Source organism: Alosa pseudoharengus, unplaced genomic scaffold (assembly GCF_046254945.1).
Source record: "Alosa pseudoharengus isolate Yale_2024_CS ecotype anadromous, Long Island Sound unplaced genomic scaffold, YU_APseudo_1.1 YU_APseudo_1.1_scf_2, whole genome shotgun sequence".
Classification (NCBI taxonomy): domain Eukaryota; kingdom Metazoa; phylum Chordata; class Actinopteri; order Clupeiformes; family Clupeidae; genus Alosa; species Alosa pseudoharengus.
In genome coordinates, this window is record NW_027468663.1 from 21,206,156 (window position 1) to 21,227,919 (window position 21,764).

General features: G+C 41.8%; 1 protein-coding gene across 3 annotated transcripts in view; it reads left to right on the plus strand.

Annotated features, from left to right (window-relative positions):
* Nucleotides 1-11,314, plus strand: part of abca1a (ATP-binding cassette, sub-family A (ABC1), member 1A) — a 30,613-nt gene extending 19,299 nt beyond the window's left edge. For 2 of the 3 annotated variants that reach the window (XM_076294154.1, XM_076294153.1), the window contains exons 24-48: nt 236-308; nt 483-685; nt 968-1,016; nt 1,101-1,214; nt 1,439-1,587; nt 1,740-1,864; nt 1,977-2,268; nt 2,372-2,499; nt 2,606-2,711; nt 2,857-2,931; nt 3,797-3,963; nt 4,081-4,258; nt 4,409-4,524; nt 4,761-4,905; nt 5,079-5,202; nt 5,524-5,653; nt 5,801-5,921; nt 6,022-6,084; nt 6,204-6,310; nt 6,668-6,809; nt 7,153-7,287; nt 8,256-8,359; nt 8,649-8,741; nt 8,892-9,135; nt 9,407-11,314. In XM_076294154.1, coding sequence (XP_076150269.1) covers nt 236-308; nt 483-685; nt 968-1,016; nt 1,101-1,214; nt 1,439-1,587; nt 1,740-1,864; nt 1,977-2,268; nt 2,372-2,499; nt 2,606-2,711; nt 2,857-2,931; nt 3,797-3,963; nt 4,081-4,258; nt 4,409-4,524; nt 4,761-4,905; nt 5,079-5,202; nt 5,524-5,653; nt 5,801-5,921; nt 6,022-6,084; nt 6,204-6,310; nt 6,668-6,809; nt 7,153-7,287; nt 8,256-8,359; nt 8,649-8,741; nt 8,892-9,135; nt 9,407-9,541 — 3,318 coding nt within the window. In that variant the 3' untranslated portion in view covers nt 9,542-11,314. The remainder of the gene's footprint in view (nt 1-235; nt 309-482; nt 686-967; nt 1,017-1,100; nt 1,215-1,438; nt 1,588-1,739; nt 1,865-1,976; nt 2,269-2,371; nt 2,500-2,605; nt 2,712-2,856; nt 2,932-3,796; nt 3,964-4,080; nt 4,259-4,408; nt 4,525-4,760; nt 4,906-5,078; nt 5,203-5,523; nt 5,654-5,800; nt 5,922-6,021; nt 6,085-6,203; nt 6,311-6,667; nt 6,810-7,152; nt 7,288-8,255; nt 8,360-8,648; nt 8,742-8,891; nt 9,136-9,406) is intronic. The other variant, XM_076294155.1, reaches the window with a different exon arrangement.
* The last annotated feature ends 10,450 nt before the right edge of the window (nt 11,315-21,764 follow it).

Sequence of the window (21,764 nt, forward strand, 5' to 3'; positions counted from 1 at the left end):
AACATCCACCTTTTTTGTCCACAGTTAATGCACCAGGGAGAAAGCTGTACTCAAGTACAACAATTTAAAGGTTATTTAAGTAATTTTGCATGTCCTTCACTTAAATCAATATTCAATCACAGAATTGAATTGCCTGCGACTGCCAGTATAATAAGCCACAGTGTGGTTATTGATGATGTTTGTATTTGTTTTTATTTCTTCATGTTCTAATTTTGATTGATCTATGTTTTAATAGGAGGATAGTGTCTCAGAAAGCAGCTCTGATGCTGGTTTAGGCAGTGACCATGAAAGTGAAACTACAACCATCGGTAAGCACTGAACACCCTTGCCTCTCATCTGCTTTCTTTATAAGTATCATACTGTTTCCATATTCCTGCGACCGCAGTTCACAACCCTTCTATAAATATCCTTTAATCTGTCTATATCTCTCCTTTGTTTCTTGGTCAAATCCCTGACCTCTCTTGTCCTTCCTCACGGTCCAGATGTCTCTCTGATCTCAAACGTGATCTTCAAGCATGTCCCGTCTGCTCGGCTGGTGGAGGATCTAGGCCACGAGCTCACGTATGTCCTGCCCTATGAGTCCGCTAAGGCAGGGGCGTTCGTGGAGCTCTTCCATGAGATTGATGACCGCTTGACTGACCTGGGCATTTCCAGCTATGGCATCTCTGACACCACCCTGGAAGAGGTGAGAGGACAGGAGGGAGTAAAAAAAACACACACACACAAACAGTCATGGGTGCCACTGTTGCCTGGTGCTTCAGTGATTACCTTTCAGTCTTTCTGCCTAAATCCTCCTACCTAAACATAATTATGCTGCAATGTCCAAATATGCAGTACATTTCTATCACGTTTTTTACTCCATGGGTATTGAGGGAATGTCTAGTGTTGTTAGCACTCTGCTCTGCCAGTTGAAACATGCTAAAATGTGCGTGTAGGCTAACTCTAACGTGGTGCTGTAATTCATCAGATTTTCCTGAAAGTGGCCGAGGACAGTGGAGTTGATGCTGACCTTTCAGGTAAGCAGAATCTGCCCTAGTCAGATTAGCTCCTACATAAAAGATTGGTTTGTTTGTTTCTAAGTTGCTCACTCTCTTTATCAGATGGTACCATTCCAACACGCAGAAACCGCAGGCATGCCTTTGGGGACCACCAGAGCTGCCTAAGGCCTTTCACTGAAGATGAATTTGACTTCAATGACTCAGAAGGTGATCCAGGTAGTTTTATTACCCACCACTTCCTCATCGGTGGACAATCCTCTCCTAGTCTCCGACCTCACTGCCATCACTCATGCTTTACAACAATGCTCAATTACTAGCCAGTAATACCATCTGTATTTTGGCATCATTTTCAACTTCAGTTGCTACATTTTCCCCATGATGCAAGAGTTATTTTCAAAATGAGTGTCTTGCTGAATTCCCAATGGTTTGGTTTCCCTCAGAATCACGTGAGACAGACTGGCTGGGTGGCGCAGATGGTAAAGGCTCATACCAGGTCAAGGGTTGGAGCCTGAAGAGGCAACAGTTTGTGGCCTTGCTGTGGAAAAGGTTCCTGTATGCTCAGCGCTCCAGAAAAGGATTCTTTGCTCAGGTGAGTTCCTCTATTCTGATTCATACAATCTAAAATCATAGTTTAATAACAGTGATTCGTCAAGTTGGTTTCAGGGCTCTGATCAGTACTGCCAAGGTACAGTATATTTACCATTTGATGAATCACATCTTGTGTTGACACTTCATTTTCAGATTGTGTTGCCTGCTGTGTTTGTCTGCATCGCCCTGGTCTTCAGCCTCATTGTCCCACCATTTGGAAAGTACCCCAGCCTGCAGCTAGAGCCGAGCATGTATGAAGAACAGTTCAGCTTTGTCAGGTAAACACACAACAAGCAACCAACATTTTTCCTTGTGTTTCCAACTTTAGTGGTTTCTTTATTTAACTTTACTGAATATGCTGAAGGCTGATGATTTCCTCTACCGTTACAGCAATGACGCCCCTGAAGACGCACACACCAACAAGCTCCTGGGTGCCCTGACTGACCGCTACGGACTTGGACTGCATTGCCCTGAAGGAGACCCTTCTTCTTCGGGGGCCTTGTGTGGAATGCCTGATGAGGACTGGGTTGTCCCGGAGGTTCCTGTCACCGTGAGCGACATGTTCTTAAATGGGAACTGGACCATGGAAAACCCATCGCCCTTGTGCGAGTGTAGCTGTGAGGGCCGCAAGAAGATGCTTCCGGAATGTCCCCCTGGAGCGGGAGGTCTCCCACCCCCACAGGTAGCTGGTAGTTTCTGCTGAGAGCCAAGGGTGTGAAGAGGGCAAGCACAGAGTTTTGTTTGAGTTCTCACAGGGTTTCTCTTTCAATTTGCTCTGTATTTAGATTAAAGTCAGCGACGCAGACACTCTGCAAAATCTGACTGGAAGAAACATCTCAGACTACCTCGTGAAAACCTACGCTCAGATCATTGGAAAAAGCCTGAAGAATAAACTTTGGGTGAATGAATTCAGGTAAAAAGAACTCACCCTTGATGTTTACACATCGCTAAAAAAAATACTTACTCTGACCTTGACATTTCTGATCTTATAACATAAACGGTCTGTATTTCACTCCCAGGTATGGAGGATTCTCTCTGGGTGCCAGGAGTTCTCAGGCCCTGCCTCCTCCCGATGAGGTCCATGATGCTATCTCTCACCTCAAGAGACGCTTCAACCTGGGAAGGGTGAGGACCATTCCTCTCTCAAGATACTGTGTCTCTTAGCCTTATGCCGTTGACATGTGTGGGTTAAGGAGGTACAGGGACGCTGTCTTATGTTTTAAAATAATCTCTACTGGTTGCTATGAACATGTTTCCTCTGTCTCCTCAGGGAACTGCATCTGATCGCTTCCTTGGTAGCCTCTCCGGCTTCATCAAAGGCTTGGACACAAAGAACAATGTCAAGGTAGGTACACATCCACAGCCCCCAGAGCTTAGTGCACTGCTGTGTCAATTAAGGGAAAGAAGACACATATTTGTGTGCCATCCAATTATTTGTTCATTAGATGAACAAGATGGCACAATAGAACTGGGTTAAGATCTTCTGTGTTCTGTTGCGTAAGGAGGTATTATTGGCACATTGTGATGGCATTATTCCAGCCCCTACAAAGTTCACTTTTTACATCATTAGGCAAATGCTACTGTAAGCTTGTGTAAGTATTAGTAATGGGGCATATTAACAACTTTCTAAACAAAAATGGGTGAGTGTAAGACAAAAGAATCATGAGAGAGATGTTCTTGGAACACATTAGCTGAAAATCCAGGGTATTCAGGAATGTTGATCTTAATAAGACAATGAAAACTCGAAGGTCTATAGTTTGCTGATGCATTCTCATAATTGCTGGGGAGAAGTTGCGCAAATGGTATCACTAACCCAATAACGTTAAGCTGTCAAACTATCCGGAGATCCTTTTAAATGTTTAATTTGCGAGTGCTGGCTGAAACCCTGCAGTCAGGTGTAAATGTGCTAAAGTAGAACATTTTGTCCTGACAAGGGCAGTTTTAGCTTCCTGTTGTTGTAGAGAGCGGAAATAGGGTCTTGAGCTGAGCACGTGTGGTAGTTTCTGTTCCTCTCGTGGGAAACTTTAGGGCCCCAAATCAAACACTGTCTCCTTCCTACTGTGGACAACATACTTTTCTCATATCAGTGTTAGCAACCATCCCGCAATATATTGAAAATGAGGTGCTACATAAGGTGCCATATTAGTTTATGTTTGCTAATCCTTATACATGTTGAATATCTGTCTTCTATAATGTATTTGTTATTATAGATTTGGTTTAACAACAAAGGCTGGCACAGCATTGGGTCGTTTTTGAATGTGATGAACAATGCCATTCTGAGGTCCAGCCTGAAGGGAGATGACCGTGGCAAATATGGCATCAATGCCTTCAACCATCCACTCAACCTCACTAAGGAGCAGCTCTCACAGGTGGCACTGTAAGTCTGCATTACCACTGGCATGCTGGCTCTCTGGAAGTCAAAATTGCGGCAAGACCTCTAAGACCTGCATAAAAACCCTAAATCCTTTTAATCCTACCTTTTTTGCCCCCACAGGATGACCACCTCAGTGGACGTGCTGGTGTCTATCTGTGTGATCTTCGCCATGTCCTTTGTCCCGGCCAGTTTTGTGGTCTTCCTCATTCAAGAGCGTGTCAGCAAGGCCAAACACATGCAGTTCATCAGTGGTGTGCAGCCATTCCTCTACTGGCTGGCCAACTATGTCTGGGATATGGTAAGTTGTTTTTGCACCTTCACAGGACTGTAGCTCTTAACAGCAGAGCAGAAATCCATTTAACCTCCACTAATCTATTGCTAATGGTGCGGCCGTTTGTGAGAAGCTTTAAAAGGGTTCAAGTTGGATAACTTTATGTTTCTTTTTTAGTGCAACTACATTGTCCCTGCAACCCTCGTCATCATCATCTTTGTGTGCTTCCAACAAGAGGCGTATGTCTCCTCCACCAACCTGCCTGTGCTGGCCCTGCTGCTGCTTCTCTATGGGTGAGACTCCTGTCACTGAGCCCTGCAGATGTAGTGTTAATCATATGTTTCTAAGAGAGTCTCACGAGGTTTACATAACTGTGGTGGCATACCATATAATATTGCGTAATAAAGCATTAGGGTAATACTTCTCAAGAACTTATGTAAGGTTGGGGAAGTACTTCTCCCTATTGCTTAAGTTGTAACATTGTTTTTTGTAATCATACCTGTGCCTGTGTGTGTTCGTGGGAGTGTAGGTGGTCCATCACACCCTTGATGTATCCAGCCTCATTTTTCTTCAAGATCCCCAGCACAGCCTACGTGGTCCTCACTAGTGTTAACATCCTTATTGGGATCAATGGGAGCGTCTCCACCTTTGTCCTGGAGCTATTTGGCAGCAATGTAAGTGAAGTGTTCTCAGCCAGCTCAACTGTACTACATATCTGCAGTATGTGAAAGAGTCCAGGCCTGGCTGTGTCTGTATTTCATAATCCAGAGCAACTCCACAGCTTTTCTAAACTAAGACCATGAGATGAGGACTTGCTGAATGCATGATGTTTTTGTTGGTTTTACAGGAGATTGGTGGCATCAATGACATCCTGAAGAATGTGTTCCTCATCTTCCCTCACTTTTGTCTTGGTCGTGGCCTCATCGACATGGTGAAGAACCAAGCTATGGCAGACGCACTGGAAAGATTTGGTGAGGAGCCATTACTAATTGTTGGATTTATGCGGTACAATGCGTCTCTTGACAAATCCCCATTAAATCCTAAATTTTTTAAACTTTCCTGGCCAAGACCCATACTCAGTATGGCACTGTACCAGTTTATTGCTCTCTTCACATGTGGTCTCATGCAATGATGCCGTTGCATGCACGTCTATGCTAAGCTAACGTTACGCTCTTGGTCAAGCATGAAGGATTAAAGGGCACAGGGGAAGTGGGGAAATAGCTGCTGGTTGCTGGTTGCTGAGGTGCTGGTCACACGGCACTGAGGTTGACGTGGCCACTTTGTGTTGTCAGGAGAGAACCGGTTCCGCTCGCCGCTGGCTTGGGACATGGTGGGCAAGAACCTGTTTGCCATGGCCGTGGAGGGGGTGGTCTTCTTCACCATCACCGTGCTCATCCAGTACCGCTTCTGCATCAAGGCCAGGTAAACAAACAAACAAACAAACAAACAAACAAACAAACAAACATACACAGAGCGAGAAACAACAACACATACTGTGCGTTCCTGCTCATGATCTCAGCAGTCACCAAACTATTATTTCACAATGCTCCATGTGCTTGACCTCTCAAGGCCCATCAAAACTCACCAGAAGCCCATTGGGGAGGAGGACGAGGACGTGGCCAGAGAGAGGCAGAGGATCCTGACCGGAGCAGGCCAGCCCGACATCCTGGAGCTCAAGCAGCTCACCAAGGTGAGCCAGACGATTAGAGAGGAGAGACCAAGTCAGACATGTGTGGAATCTGCAGTGACCATGACATTGAATTAACATGATGAATGTTGGGTGTCTACAGGTTTACAAGAGCAAGCAGAAGCCAGCAGTTGACCGCCTCTGTGTGGGCATCCCTCCAGGAGAGGTAAGGCAGTACCACCGACACTCACAGCTTACTCACAGGTCATACATACACACACACACAAACACACACACACACACACGTGTGACATTCTGACATTGTGTTTTTGTTAACTCTTGAAGTGCTTCGGCCTGCTGGGTGTGAATGGAGCTGGGAAGACGAGTACCTTCAAGATGCTGACCGGAGACTCAGTGGTCACCAGTGGGGAAGCCTATCTTGCTGGTAAAAGGTGAGTACAAAGATCAATCCTGTTTTATTTTAAAGGTTCTCTAAGAACGGTTGGGTAACGTCACTTCTGTTGACGTTTCAAACAAAACAGAGAGCTAGCTCGCCTCTCCCTACCGTGCACATGAACGTGCATCTCGTTGGTGATTGGCTGGAACAGTTTGTTATGTTTCATGGTCCAGGCTGTTTTTGTTACCATTTTTGTATGTGACAAAAAAAAGCGTAGAAACCACATAGCATGACTTAGAGCACTTTTAACATCCAGTGCAAATGACATTATTCTCTTAGTAGCCTTGCTGGCGTGGGACCAATATGCAGTGCTAACATCATTTGTGTGTATGTGTGTGTGTTTTCATTTTAGTGTGCTCACAGAGATGGATGAGGTGCATCAGAATATGGGCTACTGCCCTCAGTTTGATGCCATTAATGACCTGCTGACTGGCAGAGAACACCTGGAATTTTATGCCATTCTGCGAGGAGTACCTGAGAAGGAAGTGTGCGAGGTGAGTGTTTTTGGTCTCTTCCTAGATGCTCAAAGACTTCCAGTCTCTTCACTCTGCCCCTGCCACACCAAATCAACCCCTTCTAAGACTTTCTTTTACTGGCTATAAGACTGTTTTCTTTTTAGTATTTGATTTATATAGTGATTACAAATTTCTATAGTAGTTTCTGTCGTTTTTTTTTACCATTTTGTATTTTATATGCCTAAATATCCCTCACGATAAATAAAGTATCACTCTATCTATCTCTGTGTCTGTGAATACAAGGTTGTGTGTTGTTGAGTGCATGTTATCTCTCTCTAACCCCCAACCATCTCTCCCTCTTGCTCTCTCTTGGGATTTGCAGGTGGCAGATTGGGGGATCCGTAAACTGGGCCTGGTGAAGTACATGGATAAAGCGGCAGGAAGCTACAGTGGAGGGAACATGCGCAAACTCTCCACCGCCATGGCTCTGATCGGAGGTCCGCCCGTGGTGTTCCTGGTGAGCTCCCTCATGCTACAGCATAGCATCTGCTATCATAGTAAACTGCCTGGCCAAAAGAAAAAAGGTCACATGCTCTAGTATTTTGTTGGACCTCCTTTAGCTTTGATTACGGCACACATTCGCTATGGCATCGTTGCCACAAGCTTCTGCAATGTCACAACATTTATTTCCGTCCAGCGTTGCATTATTTTTTCGCCAAGATCTTGTATTGATGACGGGAGATTCGGACCACTTAAGGTCTTGACTCTGTGGTGGCCAGTCCATGTGTGAAAATGATGTCTCCTTGAACCACTCTTTCACAATTTGAGCCCGATGAATCCTGGCATTGTCACTTTGGAATATGCCCGTGCTATCAGGGAAGAAAAGGTCCACTGATGAAAACCTGGTCATTCAGTATATTCAGGTATTCAGCTGACCTGATTCTTTGGGCACAACCTGACCTGACCAACTGCAGCAACCCAAATAGGCTATTACTTATTTGCTTAGTTAATTCCAGGGGGTGACCTTTTTTTGGCCAGGCAGTTTTTATTGTAGTATCTGTTAAATAAATACTCTACTGGGCCAGGTGAACTCCAATAGATCTGTACTTCTACTAGCTTGAAAAAAACATGCTTTGTTGATCTCCTCGAGGCTGACCATGATGTAACTGCTAATCGCCTCAAATCACAACATTCCCCAAGAAGGAAAAGCTATTATAGAGCTTGTTTTTTTGTTTGGATGGGGCCACTTTTGCTCCAAACACCAAAAGCATTGATTGCTGGGTATCTGGGTCATACTGAAGCACATAAAGCTCAGTGCAGGGGGCGTGGGAGCTGGAGAGCAGTGCTTGTAGCTGTTGTGTGTCGGACGTTCAGCCATGGCCCTTGGTGGAGCAGTGACTCTATTCCCTCTCTTCGCCGTGTTCTGCCTGTTCTTCTTGCTCAACCTGTGGGCCACGGTTAACCTGGCTGTGCTCTATGTGACAGGACGAACCCACGACTGGTATGGACCCCAAGGCCCGGCGAGCTCTCTGGAACTGCATCCTCAGCATCATTAAAGAGGGACGCTCCGTGGTGCTCACCTCCCACAGGTAAGCCACGCCGACTCAGACTGGCTGACTTGTATGTGATCAGTGTCTTCAGGAAAATGCATAAACTGCATGCACTGAGAAAGAGAGAGAAAGCGAAAGACAATAGTTGCATAGATGGTCAGCAGACAGCGGCCACCAAAGTTTCTCAGTCATATCATGCATGCTTTCCATGTCTTGTGAGTTATGATATGCAGTGAAGAGGGAGGAGAGATCCTGTATGTGGTTTTTACCAGAAAATGCAGGCTGGATGGAGTCTCTGAAATGTCTCTCTTTCTTTTGTTTGTTTCAGTATGGAGGAGTGTGAAGCCCTTTGCACACGCATGGCCATTATGGTCAATGGAAGATTCCGGTGCTTAGGAAGTGTGCAGCACTTAAAAAACAGGTAAGAAGCAAGACCCCGTATTAAAGTGCTGAAAATAGAATGAGATCACACATCTCTGGGTAGCAGCCCATAACCAAACATGTAAGCTGTCAGAGATGAAAGTAGACCTTATCCTCACTGTGGCTGTGTGCGTGTGTTGTGTGCGTGTAGGTTTGGAGATGGGTACACCATCATCCTGAGGGTGGCGGGTCCTAACCCTGACCTGGGCACGGTGATGGAGTTCATTGAGCGCGAGCTGCCGGGCAGCACTCTGAAGGAGAAGCACAGGAACATGCTGCAGTACCAGCTGTCCTCCTCACTCACCTCCCTTGCACGCATCTTCAGCCTGCTCTCCAACCACAAGGCGGCGCTGCGCATCGAGGACTACTCCGTCTCGCAGACAACACTAGACCAAGTAAGAGTCTCCGCCTGACCCGATCATGGCCTCATTTCTGTTTATTTATTTTTTTCCATTCTTGGAACATTTCATAGTTCATAGACCTGGAATTCTCTGAATTGTAACTCTCTTTCAAAACACATTCTGTGTTTGAAGAACGTCAAGTATTTTAAGCTGAGCAAATATTTCTGTCGCAATGTAGAGATACAAGGCTGCTTCCATCGATAAATGGAGTGTTTACATTTCTTAGTCTCCTGTACTGACAACAAACCATGCGTTTGCTCTTTAGGTATTTGTGAACTTTGCCAAGGACCAAAGCGATGAGGACCACTCAAAAGACATTTCCAAGAAGGATGCAGTGGTTGACCTCTCCCAGCTCAGCGCCTTCCTGGAGGACGAGAAAGCCAAGGAGAGCTTTGTGTGATGGACCTACGACTCTCCCTCCTGCCAGGCACTCAAGTGTCATGTTTTTTTCTATTTCTACCTTTTTGCTTTCAGTTTTTGTCATTTTATTTCATTGATTTTCAGTCACGTGTGCAGACTGAACTGAACTGAGGCACAGTGCTGAAACACAACTCAATGCAAATCAATGCAAGCGAAGAGAATGAAGATAAGCCCACTATATTGTGGAGCGAGGAAGAGCCTGGTGCCCCTCGCTGGACTGGAACCACAAGGGTCAGACTTGAAGTCACTTGGGCCAGCACTTCGCCAGTAAGGTTCTGATCATGGAGGCGCGCTTTGGCTCAAATGATCATTGGTTTTGGTGATGTTTATAGTTTCAATCCGCCACTGCCAACAACCAACATGTGATTCAGGGTTAAGTCTCATCTTTGTACCAAGTTACTGACTTTCAAAAACAAAATACAGTAACAATCCCAGCAGCAGACTATTGATAATATTTTACAATATTTTTAAGTAACAAATTGTAACATGAATGTCTCAATATTGTTGTCAGTTGATGTCACGTGCAGTACCAGAAAAAGTAGAATGAGGATCTAACACTCATGAGCGAGGGCATTGGAAGAGCAAACCTTTACTGGATTTTGATGTAGAGAAAACAAAAGACATTGCACCCTGTGTTGACTAAGCTAGCCAATCTGTTGCTGGACATATGGTGCTCATTTAGATAGTAGGCTATTTAAAGCACACATTTTTTTACAATCATTTTAAGTAATGTTTCTGTCGGTTGCGACACATGAGAAGGGAGGTCTGCTCATGCTTGATTGGCTAGATGGAGTTTTTTGGACTATATTGCATGCCTTCTGTTGGCCACATATTTGCCATTATATGTGCAACAAAGCATGTGCAATGTTCTGTTTTAACAAGAGAGAAGGGGTCATAGCAATTGCAATATTTTTTCTTGAGTCTCAAATGCCTGTAACCTTTGATGCTCTTCTGACTTTGTCAGAATTTCTTGATTTGATTCTCATCTTAGAAGAATTAAAAAAGGAACAAATTGATAAAAGACAGACAGGAGATATAAGGCTGTGTCAGTGTTGTAAATCTAACAGTAAAAGTTTAGTGCCAAAATCATTAAACATGGTGAGCAAGGAGATTTATGTTGGCATCCTCTCAAGGTGATCAAACATGGTATTGGTGTGACATCTCCTATACTATTGTAATTGGTGTAAGTTGTGCTTCTCTATCGTGCAGTACTGTAAGACATGGTCCTGGTGGAGCAGACGACGATGGTTTTGTTTGATGTGAGTTTTGCTCATGCTCTGTGACTGCTTTTCCAACTGAACCATGTTACTAGTTACGCCTGCTGATTTCCCTTTGGCGCCACAGACCACAGTGAATGTGCCCCGAAGTGACCAAAATTAAGTAAAGTGCCACCAACTGTTGAGTTCCACAGATCCACTGAAATGTGTCCAAATTCATGCACTACAGCAGATAAACGACGGCATCAAATCATTCGTGAGGTTCACCATTCACTGTGTGGGGAGAGACAGAGAGAGATCAAGAGATAGTGAGTGTCATTGGTCCAATTTTTGAAGCACTTTAATGTCAGTCTTTGTTGCCATGTGTTCATTCTCAGACAGGATTCTTTTTTCCTAGGGTTTGTATGAAAATCAAGTGACCCACTTTGGTCAATATTTCTTGTGTATTATATGTTTACATTTTAAGTATTAAACATTTTATGTATATCATTTGTCTTTTCTGTATGTATTCACATAATAAAAAGGTTGAATTTTCATTCCTTGTTTACATCGTTTTTCTTTAGACTTATGCTCATAAATACTTCTTACTCTTCTTTTTATGCACTTTGAGGAGCTACTGAGGGAAAAAGTCTTGAATTTGACTTCCTAGCATTTATGGCTGGTCAAAACAACAGGCGCTCATCAGAGGACCACAGTGGGCGATTGGGGATGTAGGGCTAGATCATGGAATTGAAATAGCAGGGAGCAGATCCAGTAATACTCAACCGTAGTGACGGCACTCCATTTCACTGGCCTCCCCTCAGGGAAGCATGCTCATGCATTTCATGGAATCCCTCACGCATCATCTACCAGCCGTACTTCACCCATCCCAAGGGGGCCTACACATTAGTGCTTCACCCATCCCAAGGGGGCCTACACATTAGTGCTTCACCCATCTCTGGGGTCCCTCACACTGGGGTCAGTCTATCCTGTGGTCCCTCATATTTTGGGCATGCCTCCGATGCTAGCAGGATCACCTTTGTGACACCATATGTAGAGAAAGGAGAGAGCAGTCTTGCAGCTTGCCCACAACGCCAGGCTTATTGATATGGTAGTCAGAGGGCATACTCAAGCATAGTGACTGCACTCCGTCAAAAACAGTACTGTAGGTACCAGTTCATGCTTATGCTGAAACAATGCTCTGCTTTGTTTCCAGTGTACTGCACAATCCCCTGTACAAATCACCTGCAGGCTAAGCTGCTTATCAGTCCATTGCACAACGCAACTGTAGTCATGTCATACATAGTGTCATTTCTGTTTGGAGGTGATCAATTACCGGAATAAAACTCAATTTTTTTTTTCATTGTTATTTCATCATGCAGTTGCGTACAGTCAAGAATGAACCGTTTTTCTTGGATCAACATTGTGCAAAATAATAATAATATGTATATTTGTAATTCACATGTTTAATTTGCAATTTGCATGCAATTCAGAACGGCTGGCAATGAGACCCTTTTTACGATGAGCACAGACCCCACTGTTGTTACTGCACATGGTGGTGCACTGCAAAAACAGATGGAAGGATGGGCATCCAGAAATGCAACACACGGCCTACGCAATGGCAATCATTTCACACAACACAGTTTACTGCACAACAACACACATCATCTGTCTCCTAGGATTTAAACCGACTTCCTAAATTACAGACAGGCGCAAGACTTGTGACATAGAAAGTTTTAAATGTATTTTCTCTTATTCATCTCTTGCCCACCATATTGACTACTAATATGTAGGGTTTTGGTCTTTATTATTGCTACTACTAATATGTAGGGTTTTGGTCTTTATTATTGCTACTACTAATATGTAGGGTTTTGGTCTTTATTATTATTATTGCCTGAATTTGGCAAGCAGCACTTAGAGCTTCATAACCAAATTAAATCGAAAGAAGTAACTACTACTCAGTTTAGTTCTATTTTATGCTTTCATAGAAGCACACACACACATACACCCACGCTTGAAGACAGTTTAATCTGTATGCAAATGTATTTATTTGATGTAGAATATAAATGAGATATAAATGTAACACATCATTACAGTGGTAATGATAATAATGTAATAATGATGTAATATCATGTAGGTCAGTTTAAGGGCATCTCAAGAGTTGAGGGCAGTAGGTTCGATGCTGCTTAATGTCTCTTGGCGCTCCACAGTGATGTAAGGCCTGCCCTGCTCCCCGTGCTCTACCAACCTGTCCATTCACAAAGCCCAGCCACCCTGGGGCATTAACAAGATATTGATTTAAAAAGACAATAATTATACAACCCCAAAACAGAAAAAGTTGGGACATTGTGTAAAATGCAAATAAAAAACAGAATGTGATAATATACAAGTCTCGTAAACCCATATAGTAGCAAGAAGGACAGAGATAACATATCAATGTTGAAAATGAAAATTTGGACAATTTCATGGAAAATATCTGTTAATTTTGAATTTGATGCCAGCAACATGTTTAAAAAAAAGTTGGGATGGGAGCATGTTTACCACTGTGCTGCTTCACCTCTTCATTTAACAAAATCCTGTAAATGTTTAGGAACTGAGGAGACCATTTGCTAGAGTTTTGAGAATGAAATGTTGACCCATTACTCCCCAATACAGGATTTCAGCTGTTCAACAGTATGGGGTATTCTTAGTCAGGTTTTTCATTCCATTATGCATCTAATTTGACAAATCTGGACTGCAGACAGGCCATTGTAGCACCTGGACTCTTCCTCTATGTAGAAATACTATTTAAATATGTGCAGAATTATTTTTGAAATGTGCAAGGTCTTCCTTGGAATAGACATTGCCTGGATGGCAGTATATGTTGCTCAAAACCTGTATACATCATTCAGAATTGATTATGCTTTGCCAAATGTGCAAGATGCCCATGCTGTAGGCACGAATGCTCCTCCACATTGTCATAGATGTTGGGTTTGGAACTGAGCACTAAAACAAGTTGGATAGGTTGGATACTTGGATAGGCCCTCTCCTCTTTAGCCCAGATGAGTCCATGATTTCCAAAAAGAATGGCAAATTTTAATTGGTCTAACCACAGGACCTTTTCCATGTTACCTCTGCCATCTGAGGTCCAAAAGACCATGGCCATCCAATTTGTTTTTCAGCTTTTTCCCTTGTTTGCAAAGATTTCTCTGGGTTCTCTGAATGTTTCAATAATATTATGTCCTGTAGATGATGAACTCCCTGAATACTTCACAATTTCATGTTGAGAAGCATTAAAATGGCATTGTTTAATCATTTGTGCACACAGGTTTACACAGAGTGATGAATAACCCTACATTTTTACTTCTAAGAGACCCTTCCTCTCTGGGATGCTCTTTTTCCTACCCAATCATGTTGCCAGTTATCCTAATTAGTTGTGAAACATTCCTCCTTTTGTTTTCTTTATTATTACAACACTTTTCCAGCCTTTTGTTATCCCTGTCCCAACTGTATTTGAAACATGTTGGTATCAAATTCAAAATCAACATATATTTTCCATGAAATAGTCAAATGTGTCATGTTCAACATTTGAATATGTTGCCTGTGTTCATTTTGCAACTAAATATGAGTTTAAGAGTTTTGCAGATTATTACATTTTGTTTTTATTGACACAATGTCCCAACTTTTTCTGTTTTGGGGTTGTAATTGTGATTATAATTATTTTAGTTATTGTCAATTGTTTTTATATTTGTATAGTTGGTCACCCAACGATTATGACATTTGACTAAGATTATCTTAGGCTTATTATAATTAGAGGTGTTCCCATGGTCATTGGCTAGGTCAAGCAATCAGGTGGTCAAGGCCCCATTCAGCTGGGAAATGATAACTGGAGCCAGGGCCAGCTGTGCCATCAACAACAACAATAACACTTCAAACATGCAGCAACATTCAACATATTTTCTCAATATCAGCATCAGTTTATGCAATTTAAGGACATTTAATAACAATTGAAGATGACCAAAGTGCTGGTTTGCTGTACATGGATTGAGCCTTGTTCTACACAACAAGTTAACGTCAATGACAATCACCATTGAAAATATTGTTGTACTTGGTATAACAATCTTTTTTACAGTATATGATGGGCATGTTGCTGCAAAGCACAGGACCATCTTGCTCGGTCATTCCCAACCACATCTGGCCATAGGCCACAACCCAGCCTGTTAGAAAAAAAATTAAAAAGGTTACTAGGAACTGTGGAAATGAATAAGCAGTTTATGGCCTATCTAATCTATGCTATTCCCATAAAAGATCAACTGTGGGCATAACTTAGCAGTGTGAGGTCTATGCTATTTGCCTTCTTACTTGCTGGTTCATCAGGCCACACATCCTCTCCGGCCTCAGTTTCCTCCGCCATGTTTGCCCTTTCACTGACTGGTCCCTCTTTGTTCGCTGATGACCTCTGCTCCTCCATCAGGTGTTCAAGGGCCCATTCGGCTAGGAAATGGTAGTTGGAGCCAGAACCAGCTGTGACAACATTTGAGTCAAACAGGCAGGGACATTCAACATGGACTCATTTTCAGTGTCAATTTACGCAGTTTAAGGACATAAAGTGCCAGCTTCCTGTATATGGATTAAGCCTCGTCCTACACTACAAGACAACTTCAATGAACATCTCCATAACAGAATAACTAAAAACATTTACTTACAGTATATGATGGGCATGTTGCTGCAAAGCACAGGACCATCTTGCTCCGTCATTTCCCGCCACATCTGGCCATAAGCCACAACCCAGCCTATTAGAAAAGGTTTGAAAAGGTCAATGCTATGTCCATAAAAGCTAAACTGTGGGCATAAGTTTGTAGTTCCAGGTCTATGCTATTTGCATTCTTACTTGCTGGTTCAGCAGGCTGATGATCTGGTTCACCAGGGTGAAGATCCTCCTCAGTCAGAGTATCCTCCATATTCACCTTTTCACTGGCTGGTTCAGTAAGCCGAAGATCCTCTCCAGCCTGAGTCATCCATGTTGATTTGTCCCCAGCCTTTGAGCACCCAGTGTGGCTTGCACCTCACTTGAAAAGCCTGTAGAGAAGACTTCAGTCTTTCCTTGAGTTCTCTTTAGGAGCTTGTTCTTCCTGCACCCTTCTCTCAGCAGTGTTAGCCGTTTTAACGTTAGCTGAGCGGTTTCTCTTGGTCAACCTGGTGTTCAGCCCAGATGACAGTTGTTTCTTCAGGTTTCTCTCTTTCTCCAGCTTGATCTCGAGAGTTGCGACAGATCCTATCATTCTTGGTCCTCTGTCGTGCTCTCCTTGGTTTGAGCGGAGCGCTGTAGAATCCACACATTCAAGATTTTAACATTTATTTTAGTCAAGTCAATTTATTTTTATATCACATTTAATGCAGGACATAACAACAACAATAATAACATAATAATCAGAGCCGCACAGTAACGGAGTACATTTACTTGAGTACAGTACTTGAGTACAATTTTGAGGGATCTGTACTTTACTCAAGTATCATTTTTGGAGAGTACTCATGACTTAACTCAAGTACATTTGAGAGGCAAATGTTGTACTCTTTACTCTACTACATTTCTATAATTTTATAGTTCTATAGTTTTCTAGTTTTCGCTTCAAGTGTTTCAATTAGAAAATAGTATTTTGTATTTGAAATACGTATTTTAAATACATGTATTAGAAATACTGCCCATCCCTGGCAACATGGTAAAAAGATGAAAATGACTTGATTTTACTTTCAATTCCTTTTACATTCTCCAAGGTATTAACATTAACATTTTTCATAACTCCATGTAGGATGTTTCTGTACATAAATGTAAGCACTGTGGCAGTAGTAATGCAATATTTAGAAAATGTAGGCTACTCTTGTACTCTTGATACTCAAGTACTTTTAAAAACAAGTACTCAGTACTTTTACTTAAGTAGACATCTGACTGTTGTACTTTTACTTGTACTTGAGTAAAATTTAGCAAAGGGTATCTGTACTTTTACTCAAGTAATGAAGCTGTGTACTCTGTCCGCCTCTGATAATAATATAATACAAAATGCCTTCATATGAAGAGATAAAACAAACATATTGTCAACAACCATAAACAATCTTAGTAATGTGTTATTATTACCAATTAGTGAAGTCCAGCGTAAAGAAAATTACCAGAGATCAGTCACCCAAAAAACGGCCTCTTCTCTGCCCTACGCTCTGGAAACATTACCGTTGAAATTGAATTGAATTTGCTTAATGCATGCTTAACTTTTTAAAAACTGTTAATTTTTACAATTGTGATGTGCATATTCTGCAAGTCGCCTTGGACAAAAGTGTCTGCTAAATTCCATGACCATAACAGTAGATAGATAGATAGATAGATACGTTATTGATCCCCAAGGGGAAATTCAAGGTCCCAGTAGCTTATGACACCACACACAACAACATAAACAGGATGATAAAAAACAAATCCACATGACTAAATGCAGTAAAAGATACTAAAGATACTAAAACAAGGATCCACATGAATGTACTTTACTGTAAGCATGCATGATCCACATAAAGTAATGTAATGAATAAGCATGAGGCACTTTCTATATATTTCTAGGCTATATATTTCTTATATATAGGCTAGGCTAGGCTATATAAGAAATATGTAAATATCAAATGACAAAGGTTTTGGGGTGCTTGTATAAGAACATGACATGACAATAACAGAGATGCTAAATCAGAAAATCCTCTGGGTTGTTCCCAGACCAAAACATAGACCAAAGAGGAACACGGGCAACAAGGTTCAGACCAAATAATAATTTATTTATGCTGTATTTAATTAAATGTAACCAAATAGCAAAATGTCTAGTGGAAAATGGGAATGATGGTGTGCATGTGTGTATGGATGCAAAGAGCGTGCCAGGGCCAGTATGTGAAAAGAGATGAAGCACACAAAGAGCGATTGAGATACAAATGAGGGGAGAGAGCCAAGTGCAAGTGTGAGAGAATGTGCCTAATGAGAACAATAGGGAACCATTTATATAGACCCTTTCAACAATAAAAACAAAAATAACGTTGAATATTCTATTTGGTTCCCAATCTACTTCCTCTGCATTAAGATAACATATGGAATGTTAAAACGGAAGCCTTGTGGGGCCAACTATGATGCTGATAATGGAACTCTCTTGAAAGGGTCTATAGCCCCATGGTCCCACCCTAACCACATGTGCAAAAATGGTAACCAGGCCCAGCCCTCGCGTGCACTGACAGGAGAAGGCCTGAGGGGGCACTTGTGGTCGTCACAATTTCAACACTCCTGTATAAAACGGTAGGCTACCATCTTAAATCAGTTGCACTAACTGTCCGGAAGAGGGTTCTACTGAGCTCCGTGGTTTAATTTTTGTTTACATGGGCTTACCTTTAGATTTGTACAGATGAAAAGACAAATAGGATAGTTAGGCCTATTGTAATATATCCTCTCTAACTAAATAACCAGAACAGTATGCTTGGGTTAACTGTTTTTGACCTTGTTTGTCAGATCACAACATAGGTTAGGCTACTATCCCGAGTCACTTGCAGTATCTCCAACTGTGTTTTTCTAACGACTCCTCATTATATTCAAGATCTTCTTGCCATGCTAAATTCCCACTCCGACGCACCCTTAGACACAGCAGTGGTTGTATTTTTCTCTTAAGCATAGCATTTATTTATCTAGTGCCATCTTTTAATTGAAAAGTGCTATACGTTTTTTATATTATTATTATTATTATTACATGCTAATGGTTACTGTCTGTGTGCTATAAAAAATATAACCAAGTTTACCAACTTCAAACGTAACTCATTTGGAATGTGAAAAACATGTGCCTCATTAGAAAACGGAAAATTGAGACACATCTTCAAAATATATTTCTGTTCATTTAAGGATGGTTTCTTGTGCCATCGAAAGAAAATATGATGAGAACGTTCATGTTTGATTTTAAAATAGCCTACACTGTGCATTAAATTGTGATGATAATGGATATGATTAAATGAGATCAATGCCGAAACTCCTGCTTGATGGATGGCTTACCTCACTTGTCTTTACACAACATTCCAGGGAGTTTTCCTTCTTTCAGCTAACCTTCATCCTAGATAGCCTACTGTAGTCGCTCTGTTTAACAGAGCGTTCCACTAGGATGGTAAAGGATAAAGCATTATCTAAAATAACTAGATGTACCGCATAGCGGTACAAAATATGACCGCCGCTCAGTCCTGTACATCCGTTCCGCGTAAAGAAATCACACTTCAATTTGTCTCCATATTTTACTCCATCCCCCACTCTTGAGACTTTGTGTATGCTTGTTTGGCATGCCTGAGTGTGTGTGTGTGCGGCTGCGCAGAAAGTAGCCTACTGGTGCTGAAAAGGTGAATAGATTGTAGAATAGCCAAAGAAGATGTAGCATTGTTATAAAACCTTTAAAATCTCTAAACAATCACAAGTAGGGCAGTTCATCACAGTTCATCCATTGCAACTGATTGATGAAAGGTCACTTACACCTGTAGGCTACATTGTATTTGGGAAAAGCAAAAGGTATCAGCATAATGTTATTTATTTATTTATTTATAAACAAAAACATCTCTGTCAGTTCCATGCCGTTTTCAACAGCTATCAAAAACAAAGGTCATTTTTGGATGGATGGATTTTTTGTGAATGTTTCTTCTTCTACATAAGATTTTAGTCATCTTTAGTTCATGTGATACTTTATTGTCAATGCACAAATTAAGTAACAGTAGTCTGAAACGTTATTGTTAATGCACAAATTAAGTAACAGTAGTCTGAAACGAAATGCTGTTTTACATCTAACCAGTGGTGCAAATAACTGACATGTCCAAATGGGCCTTGATGAAAGCCTAGACTGGCAAATGGGCCTAGACTGTTCATATACATTTTAACGGGCCAAAGTTGAAGAGCTGTTGTCCGTTATTGTTCGTCCAAATATAGGCTGATTCCCTTGCATTGTGTAACTGAGGTCCATGGCTAGTCTGGCTTTCACCAGACTAAGCTCAATCTTTTAAGAAATCAAAAAATAAATAGCGGGCAGATCAGGCTGGGTTCACCCAGCCTAGTCCATGCGCCCGATATTGTTTAATTTCCCGATTGAGATATCCACGCTCTGGCTATTCTAAATGCAAAAATGCATCAGGGAGTTATGACAAAACTGTAACTAACAAACTAGATCCTAATAGAAAGCTGTTAGCTTCCCTAAGCTACAGGTAGGCTTATAAGGTAGGCCTATTTACAACATAAATTGTCAATAGGCTATGCTGGCGACACAAATAAAATCTCCTTTGGAAAACAATGGCTTACGCCAATTACAGTATCAAGCGGACTTAAACTGCCATATCGTGGCGAAAAGTTGTAATAAAATTCACGCAGCTCCATGAGTCAAGGAAAGCGCGAATGAAGTAGGCTAGCCACTTCTAAATGGGACCCACTACACAGTAGCTTAAGGTGTGTTGCTAAAGCAGCCATAATGAAATGAAGGTGTCATTGTTTGGATACTTCACACACACGTGCTTTTTAATTTCACAGACTACAGCTACCAAGCTGGAATCAAAGCACATCGATTCCCCTCTCACACCCTGCACACACTTAAAACAAAATAAACAGGCGTCTCAGTCTCACGCATGTATAGGCAAAACTGTATCAGACCGGTGTAACGTTGGTAAATCTTCCATTGCACAGAATGTTTTTTGTAGCAACAAATGACAGTCGAAAGATATAATTACAGTGCTGCTATCAATTTGCTTGGTATAACCGCATTTATAGTTTTCTACAAATGCAATCAATCAAATTGGCCTCCATCACTCAACCAATGCTAACGGTAACATTACCTAGGTCCTTATTGATATTATAAGATTAACGTACCTGCAGTTAAAACCAAGCATGTCCGATAAACATCCTCAGCTTCGCAACATTTCGGCTTCTAGAAGAAATGGGAATTACATTTCATGTGAACATCGTCCTATCCTTATTAGACACGTCCATTGTTTTTCCAACCCACTTTTAACTTCCAACAAAATTATGTCTCACTGCAATGATGCGCCATCTAGTGGACAAACGACTACTTATCGCCAATACTGGAAATGCAGCCATGATGATGATGATGAATATTTATTTTGGCTTTCTTTTAATCCTACTGAATTTGTAATTATGTATCTGCCGTTCTAATACCGATAGTATGTGGGTTCCTGTGTGTGTGTGCATGTGTATATGTGTGCACCGCCATCTACAGGCCAATGAGTGTACAGTCACTAAATGTACACATAACCTAAGTTTTTTAGAGCCCCCCATGGATGAAATTCTACGAAACTTGGTATACCTCCAGAGAATGCCAGGTCAATCATACACATAAAATTGGGTGCAGTTCTGAACATCTTAACTGAAGATAGGGGCGATTAAAGCAGAATAATATTGCATTTTAATTTTTTTACCGGGGGGTGGGGTGCAAATCACAAATGAGTGATTATGGGCCAGGTTGATGTGGGCCCTTGAGACCAACATACCATAAAAGATTCTTCATCCTCAGTGCCACGGTTCAGGTAGTTATTTAGGAAAAACTGCTTTTTTTGCGGTTCGGGGGGCCCAGCACGGGCGGGGGAGTGGCCCCCGGGGACGAAACAACATTTTTCCATAAAAGTCTAGTGGGGCTACATACCCACCAAATTTCATGTGCCCCGGTGGTTTGGTGTCCCGCGTATCGTTGACCAAAAATTCAGGAAGTAGATGACGAAAAAAAAAAGGAAAAAAAACTTTGACAATCCCTATATGACCGCTTCGCTAGCGGCGGTCATAATTAACAAATTAGCCTGTTCTGAAACCTTGCAATACAAAAAGCACAGAGTTAACTAGCCTACTTGTCAAAAATGAAAGCTCATTCTGGCATCGATTCCGTTTTGTTCTCAAGGATATTAGTTATATCACACACAGCATCCAATATGTCAAGTTTGCCATTGTAGTAGCTATATGACCAATATTCATATTTACTTTCTTTTTAGATGAGT